This window comes from Microcebus murinus, chromosome 10 (assembly GCF_040939455.1).
Source record: "Microcebus murinus isolate Inina chromosome 10, M.murinus_Inina_mat1.0, whole genome shotgun sequence".
NCBI lineage: Eukaryota > Metazoa > Chordata > Mammalia > Primates > Cheirogaleidae > Microcebus > Microcebus murinus.
The window spans coordinates 60755442-60768455 of NC_134113.1; the positions used below are offsets into that span (position 1 = coordinate 60755442).

At 47.6% G+C, this 13014-nt stretch overlaps 1 protein-coding gene across 5 annotated transcripts in view; it reads right to left on the reverse strand.

Annotated features, from left to right (window-relative positions):
* The window catches only part of TIMELESS (timeless circadian regulator), a 32371-nt gene that overhangs the window by 2530 nt on the left and 16827 nt on the right, over positions 1 to 13014 (reverse strand). For all 5 annotated transcript variants that reach the window (XM_012753946.2, XM_012753899.2, XM_012753908.3 and 2 more), the window contains 18 exons: positions 12678 to 12765; positions 12228 to 12404; positions 11619 to 11836; positions 10929 to 11032; positions 10623 to 10792; positions 7672 to 7806; positions 7409 to 7560; positions 4937 to 5034; positions 4728 to 4848; positions 4413 to 4614; positions 3986 to 4131; positions 3276 to 3361; positions 3068 to 3185; positions 2896 to 2978; positions 2532 to 2674; positions 2162 to 2339; positions 2012 to 2080; positions 1772 to 1890 (listed from right to left, as the gene is read on the reverse strand). In XM_012753946.2, the coding sequence (XP_012609400.2) occupies positions 1772 to 1890; positions 2012 to 2080; positions 2162 to 2339; positions 2532 to 2674; positions 2896 to 2978; positions 3068 to 3185; positions 3276 to 3361; positions 3986 to 4131; positions 4413 to 4614; positions 4728 to 4848; positions 4937 to 5034; positions 7409 to 7560; positions 7672 to 7806; positions 10623 to 10792; positions 10929 to 11032; positions 11619 to 11836; positions 12228 to 12404; positions 12678 to 12765 (2407 nt within the window). The remainder of the gene's footprint in view (positions 1 to 1771; positions 1891 to 2011; positions 2081 to 2161; positions 2340 to 2531; positions 2675 to 2895; positions 2979 to 3067; positions 3186 to 3275; positions 3362 to 3985; positions 4132 to 4412; positions 4615 to 4727; positions 4849 to 4936; positions 5035 to 7408; positions 7561 to 7671; positions 7807 to 10622; positions 10793 to 10928; positions 11033 to 11618; positions 11837 to 12227; positions 12405 to 12677; positions 12766 to 13014) is intronic.

Here is a 13014-nt window from a genome sequence, read left to right on the forward strand (position 1 = left end):
CACTCTGGGAGACCGAGGTGGGAGAATTGCTTGAGCTCAGGAGTTCGAGACCAGACTGAGCAAGAGCAAGACCCCATCTCTACTATATATAGAAAGAAATTAGCCAAACAACTAAAAACAGAAAAAAAAGTTAGCCGGGGCCGGGCGCGGTGGCTCAAGCCTGTAATCCTAGCACTCTGGGAGGCCGAGGCGGGCGGATTGCTCGAGGTCAGGAGTTCGAAACCAGCCTGAGCAAGAGCAAGACCCCGTCTCTACTATAAATAGAAAGAAATTAATTGGCCAACTAATATATATATATAAAATTAGCCGGGCGTGGTGGCGCATGCCTGTAGTCCCAGCTACTCGGGAGGCTGAGGCAGCAGGATTGCTTGAGCCCAGGAGTTTGAGGTTGCTGTGAGCTAGGCTGATGCCATGGCACTCACTCTAGCCTGTGCAACAAAGCGAGACTCTGTCTCAAAAAAAAAAAAAAAAAAAAAAAAAAAAGTTAGCCGGGCATAATGGCACACACCTGTAGTCCCAGCTACTCGGGAGGCTGAGGCAGGAGGATCATTTGAGCCCAGGAGTTTGAGGTTGCTGTGAGCTAGGCTGATGCCACAGCACTCTAGCCTGGGCAACACAGTGAGACTCTATCTCAGGAAAAAAAAAAAAATCTAGAGATGATTTAAAGTATACGGGAGGGCTGGGCGTGGTGGCTCACGCCTGTAATCCTAGCACTCTAGGAGGCCGAGGCAGGCGGATTGCTCGAGGTCAGGAGTTTGAAACCAGCCTGAGCGAGATCACGTCTCTGCCAAAAAAATAGAAAGAAATTAATTGACCAACAAAAAATATATATACAAAAAATTAGCCAGGCATGGTGGCGCATGCCTGTAGTCCCAGCTACTTGAGAGGCTGAGGCAGGAGGATCACTTGAGCCCGTAAGATTGAGGTTGCTGTGAGCTAGGCTGATGCCATGGCACTCATTCTAGCCTGGGCAACAAAGTGAGACTCTGTCTCAAAAATAAATAAATAAATAAAATAAAATAAAGTATACGGGAGTATGTGTATAGGTCACATGTAAATACTACACCATTTTACACAAGGGACCTGCAGATGCTGATATTTGCAGGGGTGGTGGTGGTTAGGGAGGCTCCTGGAACCCATCCCTTATAGATACTGAGGGATGACTGTAAGCAAAACTATATTTTAGGCTGGGTGAGATGGCTAGTGCCTATAATCCTAGCACTCTGGGAGGCCAAGGCAGGAGGATTGCTTGAGGTCAGGAGTTTGAGACCAGCCTGACCAAGAGCAATACCTTGTCTCTACAAAAATAGAAAAATTAGCCAGGCGTCATGGTGCGCACCTGTAGTCCCAGCTACTAGGGAGGCTGAGGCAGGAGTATCACTCGAGCCCAGGAGTTTGAGGTTGCTGTGAGCTATGATGATGCCACTGGACTCTAGCCCAGGCGACAGAGTGAGACTTTGTCTCAAAAACAGAAACAAAAACAAAAAAACCCTATATTTTAGAAAGATAAATATAGGGGGAGTCTAGAAGAATTTAGAGGAAGGAAAGATTGCAGAGGAAGAGAGAAAGACTAACAGAAGAGATTCCACAGGAGTCTTGGTCAGAGATCACCAACATGGAGAGGACAACAAGGACAGAGATGGCACTGAGGACAATGAAGAGGACAGAGAGGGCAATAGAAGGACCTAGTTGGCAACTAGATTGAAGAAGAGGAGATGTATTTTGAAACAGGATAACACGCCTTAGCTGACACTGTAACTGGTATACTTACCTGCTCAGAGGCAGGGGGCCGAATTCCTAGCTTGCACAACAGCTGCTGAAACTGTTTGTTTTCCATTGCTTCCTCATTTTCCTCTGTCAGCGGCACCAATGGAACTGCCTGAGAGCAGCCTAGGACAGGGTCAATAGCCATACAGTGAAGACGTGAAGAAAGAACTGGTCCTCCATCCCTTGACCAGGCCTCCAGCAGCCTCTAATACTCTAGTCCTCCTACCATCAACTGTCCACTCACCATCCTCTTCCCGATCATTTGCTACTCGAATCAGGCAGTTCCGGAGCCACAGGAGGGGAGCAGAAAAGCCTACAGGAAATAGGGAAACTTACATTTGGCCCCTACTCCTAACCCCTACACCTGAGACATTTCTCCCACCAAAATCCTTACCTTCCTGATGCAGGCTTTGACCAAGGTTTTCAGTTGAAAGGAATGAGCTGCCTTGGACTTGCTCTGCATCTGAGCCCTCCCCTTTCTCTTCATCCTCTTCACTCTCTTCCTCTGGCAGGTGTTCCTCTTCTTCTAGATCACCCTGGGAAAAATCTTGTAGGGATTTCTCACCACTGGGCTAAAATTCATTGTGATAGGGAATGAAAAATGGGGCAACATGAGGAATTTAAGAGTGTTCTGGTTCCTGACCACCCCACTGGAGGGACCTAGTCAGAACCGATCTAGGCAGGAACAATCTAGGTGGGCTACTCCTAAGGAGCACTTCAGGGGGAGTGGGCCCAAGCCAGCAGAGCCAGGGTAAGATTGTTACCAAGCTAGAGGGTGCCAACTTCTTCCGCCGTTTCTTGTAGAGCTCCCGCCGCTCAGCCACCAGCCCCAGAGCCAATAGTTTATCTACTATTCGAGCCCGTGAGCGTTTGGCTGTGATGTTCTTCATAATATTACCCAGGACGTCTATAGAGAGGGAGTGTGTGAATATCCAAGAGTAACAAGGGAAAGGGATTACCAAGAAATGAGAGGTCTCTGTGAAGAGGCTAGCTCAATTCCCCCAAAAATGATACCAATATAGTATGTGGATGGGATAATCTGTCCCTGAATAGACTAAGAGTAGGGGGGGGGGAAATGAACAGCTTGGTTCTCATCTCAGAGGTTCCCTGAACTTCCACCTCACTTACCATCTGAGTCCTGGAACTCCTCAAAAAGTCGCTGCAGCTCCAGCTCCTGATCTTCTGTCCACAGTACAATATGGGTTCCTTTCCTGTTTAGGGAGGTGGCAGTAGAAGAGGCGGCCCAGGTAGTAAACGGAGGATTCTCCATGCCAATTCCCTCCAGAGCATGCACCTCTACCTTTGGAAGTCCTTGACACTGTCAGCCAGTCCCAGCCGTACCAGATGGTGGATGATCTGCTTACGAGTTCGAGAAGCAGAATTCAGGTGTGCCAAAATGACTTCCACCACATCCTGACCTGGGGTGGAGAAGGAGTGAGGCAGTAACGAGGGGTCCTGGAGCTCAGGCTGCCCTCTTCATAAACTCTTGAGATCTCAAGGCCTCACACCTTCCATGTCCTTATGGGCGAGGTACAGTTCCCGAAGATGAACCTCCTCCTCTGGGCTCCAGGCAGGGGCTCTGCGACCAGAAGACCTGAGTAAGAAAGGGGAAGGGAAGCATTTAGGTTGTTGGCCCAGAAAGAAGAGACCAAAGGTCCTCTCTGATGAGTTCTGAAAGGAACAAGGGCGAGGCAGGTAACTCAAAGAAGCCAGCTAGAGAAGGCCTAAGGTGTGCTTCTTCCCCTTACTCTCTTCCTTCCTCTTAGGAACCCAAAAATAAAACCTAGAGATTTTCTGTGGATCCTAACACTGTGGATCCTAACACTCCAGGGACTGAAAGTATCATGGCAGAAAGAGAAATGTGAAAGGAGAGGAGCTGAGATGCTAAAAGAAAGTGGACAAACAATTCTATAAATCCTTACAGATTCCCAGTACATTTTGGGAGAGGCCACCTCACCCCCAACAGTAAACACCTCCATGAAGGCTGGTGAAGGAAAAAAAAAATGGAGTAGACAGGAGACTTAGGCTCCAGTCCCTATTCCTCACTTGGATAACCTTAGGTAAAGCATTTCACCTCCTGGACCTGTTTGTTTATTTACCTATGATAGGGAAAGAAATAGTAGACTAAATGATCCCCAAGCTCTTATAGCTTTGACACTCTGTGACTCTATGTCACCTTCCCCTACAGCCCATCCTTCCCCATTCCCAAGCTGCTCACCCGCCATCCAGGGAGCCATAGCCTTCAGTCATCTCTCGAACCACAGCTGTGTTTTTCCAGAAAAGCAGCTCCACAAAGGCTTTTTGGTTGACAGCAGCCAGCGCAAAGAACTTGCCCAGGATGTATTTGGCAAAAGTCACTAGCTCCTGTAGAAGAGGGAGGCTGTTATGAGGCGTCTGCCCCAGGTATACACAAACCTGGCCCTCTAGGTATTTTCTCTATGCCTGTTCCCAGCTGCCCCCTCCTCACTCAGACTCTCTCTTCTGTCTTTCCTATGCAGATCCCTCAACCTGTCTGCCTACTTCCTCACCATTTTCTCATCTCCTAGCCCTTGACATTTCTCAGAGTCCTTTATCTCCTGGAGATTATTCCTTTATTACAGAATTCTCATACCCTTCCAGACCCCCACTCCTTGGTATCCCCTCACTTTGTAGGCGCCAGCAGCAGGGTCACTAAGCAGCCTATTGAAGACGCAGAAAATTGAGAGCTGGAAAAGTAAGGCTTCCATTTTGAGGTCATGGGCCAGCCGGTGCAGCATCTTGACAACACAGTGGTTAGTGTGAGCACTGTTCCGCCGGTAGCTCCGCAGCAGCAGCACATAGGCTCTGACGACAGTTGAGCATGCGAAGCTGCACCAAAACAGGGAGAGAAGGAGGAAGTCAGCATAGGAAAGACACTGCTCACCTCACAGCTGCACAATCACCACCCTGGCTGGGACCAACTTCATCTTCTCAGCCCGCACCGTTTTAGGTAGTCCAGAAAATTAAATTCTTTCTCTGACACCTGGACCACTTGCAACTCCTCATCTTCCTCATCTTCTTCCTCTTCTTCTTCTGCTCCTTGTTCCTCTGGCCCCTCTTGCCCTATAGACAGAGCGAGGATGACTGGGTCTGTTATGCTGGTTGTGGAAAAGAGCTGGAAGGAGATAGACGTGAAAGAGTGGAGACTCACGGGGAAGCGGAGCAGAGAGGATTTGTTTCAGCAATTGGATCTCTTCCTCTGGGGAAATGTCTTGAGAGCCAAACACATCTCCTTCTGGCCATACTTCCCTGGAGCACAGACAGAAAAAAGACTTTTTGTTTTTTTGAGACAGAGTCTCACTTTGTTGCCCAGGCTAGAGTGCCGTGGCGTCAGCCTAGCTCACAGCAACCTCAAACTCCTGGGCTCAGGTGATCCTCCTGCCTCAGCCTCCCAGGTAGCTGGGACTACAGGTATGTACCACCATGCCCAGCTAATTTTTTCTATATATTTTTAGTTGGCTAATTACTTTCTTTCTATTTTTAGTACAGACGGGGGTCTTGCTCTTGCTCAGGCTGGTTTCGAACTCCTGACCTTGAGTGATCCTCCCATCTCAGCCTCCCATAGTACCAGGATTACAGGCATAAGCCACCGTGCCGGCCTAGAAAAAAGGCTTTAACCAGAGGAAATCTGATTTATAATTTGAAGTGGGAGAAGGAACTTAGACTCTCTTCATTTGTCAGCCAGAAACAGAATGCAAACTGTTATCTCAGGGATAAAATAAATACTCTAGGGAAATTTTCCTCCTAAAAAAAATCATATAAGAGGTCAGACAAGGTAGCTCATCCTTGTAATCCTAGCACTATAGGAGGCAAAGGCAGGAGGACTGCTTGAGGCCAGGAGTTCAAGAACAGCCTAAATAACACAGTGAGACTGTCTCTACAAAAAATTTTAAAATTAGCCAGGCATTGGCCAGGCGTGGTGGCTCATGCCTGTAATCCTAGCACTCTGGGAGGCCAAGGTGGGCGGATTGCTCAAGGTCAGGAGTTCGAGACCAGCCTGAGCAAGAGCAAGACCCCGTCTCTAACATAAATAGAAATAAATGAATTGGCCAACTGATATATATATAGAAAACATTAGCCGGGCATGGTGGTACATGCCTGTAGTCCCAGCTACTCGGGAGGCTGAGGCAGAAGGATTGCTTGAGCCCAGGAGTTTGAGGTTGCTGTAAGCTAGGCTGATGGCACGGCACTCACTCTAGCCTGGGCAACAAAGCAAGACTCTGTCTCAAAAAAAAAAAAAAAATTAGCCAGGCATGGCCACGCGCAGTGGCTCATGCCTGTAATCCTAGCACTCTGGGAGGCCGAGGCCAGAGGATCACTTGAGCTCAGGAGTTCAAGGCCAGCCTGAGCAAGAGTGAGACCCTGTCTCTACTAAAAATGGAAGAGTTAGCCAAGTGTGGTGGCTTGTGCCTGTAGTCCCAGTTACTCAGGAGACTAAGGCAGAAGGATCACTTGAGCCCATTAATTTGAGGTTGTTGCCAGCTAGGCTGACGCCACGGCACTCTAGCCCGGGCACCAGAGTGAGACTGTCATTCATTCATTCATTCATAAATAAATAACTCTGGAAGGATTCTCATCAAAATGTTAATGATATTTATCTTTGGCTAGAATTACAGTAAGTCCTCACTTCACATTATCAATAGGATCTTAGAAACTGTAACTTTAAGTGAAACAAAACACAGGGCCCAGAGCGGAAGCCCTCGGCCTTTCGCAGTAAGGGCAGGCCTTGAGCCTGCTTGGTGTTCCCTCAGGCTCAAGCCTCAGTCCTAGAAAAGTAAAGAACAGAAGGGTGGTAAGGTGTGAGGAGGAGCAGTGGGCAGCGGCGGTGTCCTGACCCTCTGCAGGGTGACTGCACCACAACTTGTGCAGTTTTCTGGGTATGTTTCCCTGCCCGGGACCCTCGCCGTTGTCGCGGCCCTCTGGAGGGTATGTGCGTGTGGAGACCTGAGCCTGTGAGTCCATACATGGGAAGCTGGGTGTGCTGGCTCACGCCTGTACTCCAGCTGCTAGAGAGGGTCGCTTGAGCTTGGGAATTTGGGACCAGCCTGGACAACACAGCAAGACCCTATCTCAGGGGAAAAAAACCAGGCTGGAGCCCCAGGACCCAGGAAGCTTTCTGGAATCTAACCTATTGTCCAAAACTAGAGGACAACCCAAGGCATGGGAATAAAATATTCTACAGCCACCAAAAATAACGTTAATTACTGGGTAATGGGAATGAAAGTGATTCTGTAAAATTAAAAAAAAAAACACAGCGAGTCCTCTAACAACATCATTTTGTTCAAAATATCCTTATAACATTATAAGAAAAATAAAATTGGTTTTGTTATATATCATTTCACTTAAAGTTGCAGTTTCCAAGAACCTATCAATGACATTAAATGAGAATTTACTGTATCTTCATTTTTCTTTCTAATTAACTGTGCTTTCTGATGTTTTTCAAAAAGCACCAAAACCCTCCAACAAACCAATCAATACTCCCCAGGAGTCAGTGCTCAGTTCCGAGTCCCAGAGAGAAGCCTGTGGTGGGACTTCTCTCTTTGGAGGACTGACAACCCTGTACCACAGTGATGGGCTCCTCTTGCCCCCAAAGCCCAGGAGGGTGGATGGGCAGAGTCCTTACCGGGCAGACCGCAGGAGGGTCAGGGCCTGCGGGGCCTGGCTAGCCAGGAGACAGTCTTGGATCCGCACCATGGCTTCCGCCCGCTGCTCTTCCACTGGCACCTCTGAGGCCGCATCAAAGGGAACCATGGAGTCTACGCCGAGCTCAGGATCCTAGAGATGGATAAGGCTATGGGTACAGAGTCGGGCAGGGGTAGGGGGGAACCTAGATTGTCTGCCCAGAGCACTGTCCTTCAGAAAGATAGGATTTCTGTAGCCACCTACCTGGGCACAGAACTGTAGCTGCTCAGCCAGGGCTGGCCACACAGCCTCCAGTTCTCCTGGGCTATGTGGGACATTGCCAGGAGCAATAGCCTGGTCTAGGACTTTCTTTTTCTTCTTTCTCTTCTTTCGTTTGTTCTGTGGGGAAAGAACTGTATTAGGATGGCAAGAGAGCTAAGAAGGCCTTTTTCCCATCGACATCTTCTCTATTACAAAACTAATTAATTAGCTGGACATTCACAGAGTGCCCATTATGTGCTACTCATAGGCAATGGGATGCAAGAGTGGACAGTGTATTTCCTTACCCTTGAGGAACTTCTACTCTGGTAGGGGAGACAGGTAAGTAAACAGGTAATTACATTGCAGTGTAAGCAGGAGCTACAATGTGGGTGAGCATAAAATGCCATAGCATTTCCCACAGCAGCCATGGGTAAAATAGGGCAAAAAAAATTTTTTAAATGCCATGGCACAACTCAGCACACGACCCATTCTAAAGGTCAGAGGTTTTCTAAAAGCAGTGATGTCTTAAGAAGTCTATAGCAAGAACAGAGGCTGAGGATCAAATAAGACACATGAAAAGGCTTTGTAAAATACAAAGTACTATGTAAAAAAAGCCTATAATTTTTTTTTCTTGAAAAGCAGGAAAGTGAGTCAATACCTAAATCTTGCTTCCCTCAAGTCATGGCTATGAACCAGTCTTTGGTGTGGTTTGACTCAAAAGTCAAACAGAGGCCAGGTGCGGTGGCTCACGCCTGTAATCCTAGCACTCTGGGAGGCAGAGGCGGGAAGATTGCTCAAGGTCGAGTTTGAAACCAGCCTGAGCAAGAGTGAGACCCTGTCTCTACTATAAATAGAAAGAAATTAATTGGCCAACTAAAAACATAGGAAAAATGAGCCAACCATGGTGGCATATGCCTGTAGTCCCAGCTACTGAGACAGAAGGATCGCTTGAACACAGGAATTTGAGGTTTGTGTGAGCTAGGCTGATGCCATGGCACTCTATCCTGGGCAGCAGAGTGAGACTCTGTCTCAAAAAAAAAAACAGGATGAAAGGGGGGGGGGGCCCTTGAGGTTCATGCTCCATTCAAGGAATTTTTTTTGTTTATTATTATTATTTTTTTATTTTTGGAGACAGAGTCTCACTTTGTTGCCCAGGCTAGAGTGAGTGCCGTGCCATCAGCCTAGCTCACAGCAACCTCAAACTCCTGGGCTCAAGTGATCCTCCTGCCTCAGCCTCCCGAGTAGCTGGGACTATAGGCATGTGCCACCATGCCCGGCTAATTTTTTGTATATTTTTAGTTGGTCGATTAATTTCTTTCTATTTTTAGTAGAGACGGGATCTCGCTCAGGCTAGTTTCGAACTCCTGAAGCAATCTGCCCGCCTCGGCCTCCTAGAGTGCTAGGATCACAGGTGTGAGCCACCACGCCTGGCCTTTTTTTGTTTTTTTTTTTTTTTTTTTGAGACAGAGTCTCGCTTTGTTGCCCAGGCTAGAGTGAGTGCCGTGGCGTCAGCCTAGCTCACAGCAACCTCAAACTCCTGGGCTCAAGCGATCCTCCTGCCTCAGCCTCCCAAGTAGCTGGGACTACAGGCATTCGCCACCATGCCCGGCTAATTTTTTGTATATATTAGTTGGCCAATTAATTTCTTTCTATTTATAGTAGAGACGGGGTCTCGCTCTTGCTCAGGCTGGTTTCAAACTCCTGACCTTGAACAATCCGCCCGCCTCGGCCTCCCAGAGAGCTAGGATTACAGGCGTGAGCCACCGCGCCCGGCCTGGCCTTTTTTGTTTATTTTGAGACAGGGTTTCACTCTGTTGCCCAGGCTAGAGTGCAATGGTATCACCATAGGTCACTGCAGCCTCCAACTACTGGGCTCCAGCGATCCTCCTGCTTCAGCCTCCTAAATATTTGGGACTATAGGCGTGCACCACCACACCCAGCTACTTTATTTATTTTTTGTAGACATAGGGTCTTACTATTAATAGGTTGCTCAGGCTGGTCTCAAACTCCTGGCCTTAGCCTCCCAAAATGCTAGAATTACAGGGTGAGCCTATAATTCATGGAATTTATAATCAAATACAACAAAGGTTAGAAGCATAAGCTTTGGAGTCTAGCAGACCTGGATTTCAGTAATAATGCCAGAAATTTACTAACAAGACCTTGGAAAAGTTGCTTAATCACTTTGTTTATATGCCCTATTGCTACTGTGAGGATTACATGAAAACCTTAGCACAATGTCTGACCCATAGTCAACATATGATAAATGACAGCACCTATTATTACATAATACTATAGAGCCCTGATTGTAAAATAGCTCACTACAACCTAGAACTCCTGGGCTCAAGCAATCTTTCTACCTCGGCCTCAGCCTCCCAAATAGCTGGGACTACAGGCATGCACCACCATACTCAGCTATTTTTAAAATTTTTTGTAGAGACAGGGTCTCACTTTGTTGCCCAGGCTGGTCTTGAACTCCCAACCTCAAGTGATGCTCCTACCTCGGCCTCCCCAAATGCTGGGATTACAGGCATGAGCCACCACATCCAGCCTTGACTTTATTCTAATAGTAACCAATACAGGAATAGATTCCAGACCACTTAACTTTCAATTTAAGGCTCTTTCCATCTCACCATAATGATTCTGAGGAAATAGTAAAGCATAATTACTAAATTCTAAAATTACAATTCTCCAGGGTCTATGTACTTGGCATTTAGTATATATTCGTTAAATGTTTCCTGAATTCATTAAGACATTTAAAGCAGATCAGGAATTAATCTAATGGGAGAAGAAAACTATGGTGGACTCATACTGGCAATACCAATAAACCTCTTTGCCACTTAATTCAGAGTAGTTCTAACATATCAACTTAAGCTGCAGAACACGTGAGGAAAAAGGGCCCCCTGTCCTGCGCTCTCTCCTCACAGCTCTTTCTACGTCCTGGGGCTGCCCAGTACCTGCACCACCAGGTTCCCACGGTTGCGACAGAACCGCTCCAACATCTTGAGAAAGAGGTGAGTGGTTTCTACCAAGTCACGAAGGAAAGAGTGAGGCTGGCATCTCTCATCGAACTTTCGAAACAGTGTCAGGAATAGTTCTCGGTACTCCATCATGTAGAAAATGTTGTCTAGGAATGAGGAAAAGGGAATGGAAGGGCCAGTCTCAAAGGCTTAGAAAAGGACAGATGGACAAAGTTGGGACTGAGAAAAGATTCTAGTCAAGAGATATGGAAGGCTGGGGTGAGAGCCAGGGCAGGGCCTCACTCTTGATGATGCGGCTGCTCTCCCTCACAGTCTCATCCGGAGACATGTCCATCTCATTCACTGTGGCCAGCAGCTCCTGATAGGCCTTTAGAGCCAGGTGCATCCTGTGAATTGAGGTAAAGAGGTGAGGCCAGGTGCAGTGGCTCATGCCTGTAATCCTACCACTCTGGGAGGCCGAGGCAGGATAATCACCCAAGGTCAGGAGTTCGAAACCAGCCTGAGCAAGAGCGAGACCCTGTCTCTACTAAAAAGTAGAAATAAATTAACTAGCCAACTAAAAATATATAGAAAAAATGAGCTGGGCATGGTGGCGCATGCCTGTAGTCCCAGCTACTCAGGAGGCTGAGGCAGAAGGACTGCTTGAGCCCAGGAATTTGAGGTTGCTGTGAGCTAGGCTGACTCCACGGCACTCTAGCCTGTGGGCAACAGAGTGAGACTCTATCTCAAAAAAAAAAAAAAAAAAGGTGAAATGGAGGATGGAGGACAACTTAGGGCATTGACTCATGGAAACAGCAACACCCCACTGCCCTCAAAAATGCACCACAAGAAACAGGATTTCCCAGCCAGTCCTTGCCCCCCAGCTTGCATCTCAACCCTGAATCAGGCAAAAAGTACTATCTAGAATTCAGGTATTCAGATTCCAAGCCTGGCCAAGAAGCTCATTCCAACCCCAACAACCATCATACTCACCGGCGTGCCCAGGAGGCAGCCTCCTTGCGGTCAGTCAGCATCATCTCATAGTAGTTGGTGAGGTTCTGCTCAATGAAGTGGAAGGTACGAACACTGAGGGTCTCAGAAACCAAGGCTGGCTGGAAGGAGGCAGCTCGGTTGAAGGCCATGAAGAAAGCCAAGGCCCACATATAGTAGGTCTCATCATGCTGTTGAGCTTTCTCCCGAAGCAGGTGATCCTAACATCCAAAAAAAAAAAAAAAAAAAAAAAAAAATTAAACAAAACAAAACACTATGACTTCAGGGCTTCCAGCTTCCTCCTATCCCTGATGATGAGGTGGCCACTGAACACCACTGTAATACTCTGGGATCCACAATCTCCAAGTCTCTCTTGTTCTCCCCTTCCCTTAGGGCAATTTCTCCAGAGCCTCTTTCGTTATGCCAATAACTCACTTCCCTCCTAGCCTCTTCAGTATCTCTCAGAGGTCCCTACACCCTTCCCATCTACTAGTCCATATCCAGGGTCAGCACCCCCCCCAACCATTTCCTCCCCACCACTGGCTTCATCATCCCCTTGTTCCCCTCTCTATTCCATCCCTGATTATCTCCATATGCTTCCTTGGCTCTCACCTTTACTGATCCCATGAGCCGATTATAACAGTTCTCCAGGAACTCAGAGCAGAAGTCTCTGAGGAAGAGCCTCACATTGAGGGCAGACCGGCGCTGAGTGGACAGCTCCCGGGCAGCCTGGCGTCGTTTAGGCACCCTCCGGGGCTGCTTTCCCAAATCTGAACTGTAGTTTCGAAGCTGGAGGTTGGGGAATTAGAATTACTCCTAACCACCACCCTCCCCTTGGAGCTCTTGTCAGTTTCCTCAGAATAAACTCTTAGAAGGTTCTCTCCTCTAGTAATAAGGGAAGATTATAGGTGAAGACAATGTGGCTAATGCCAGAGCTCTATTTCTCCTACTGTCAACAGCTTTCTAAGCCTAAGAACAGAGAAACTTTAAGTCCAGAGATGATTCCCCTTCTTAGGCCCTGCAACTCCCCAGTGTTCCCACCCCAGATGTGAGAATACTCACGTTGTGAAGACCTTTGTGAAAGACCAGGTCCCTCTCCCCAATGGATTTCAACCCCTGGACAATGTAGGAGCCCCCAAATCGAGAATGCCTGCAGGGGAAAAAAAAAGTCCAAGGTGATTCTTCACTTTTCTGGAAGCTTTATCTCTATTCTCTTTCATGAGCACATCAGAGTGAGTTGAAACTATAAAATGTCATCCAGGCCGGGCGCGGTGGCTCACGCCTGTAATCCTAGCACTTTGGGAGGCCGAGGCGGGCGGATTGCTCAAGGTCAGGAGTTCGAAACCAGCCTGAGCAAGACCCCGTCTCTACCAAAAATAGAAAGAAATTAATTGACCAA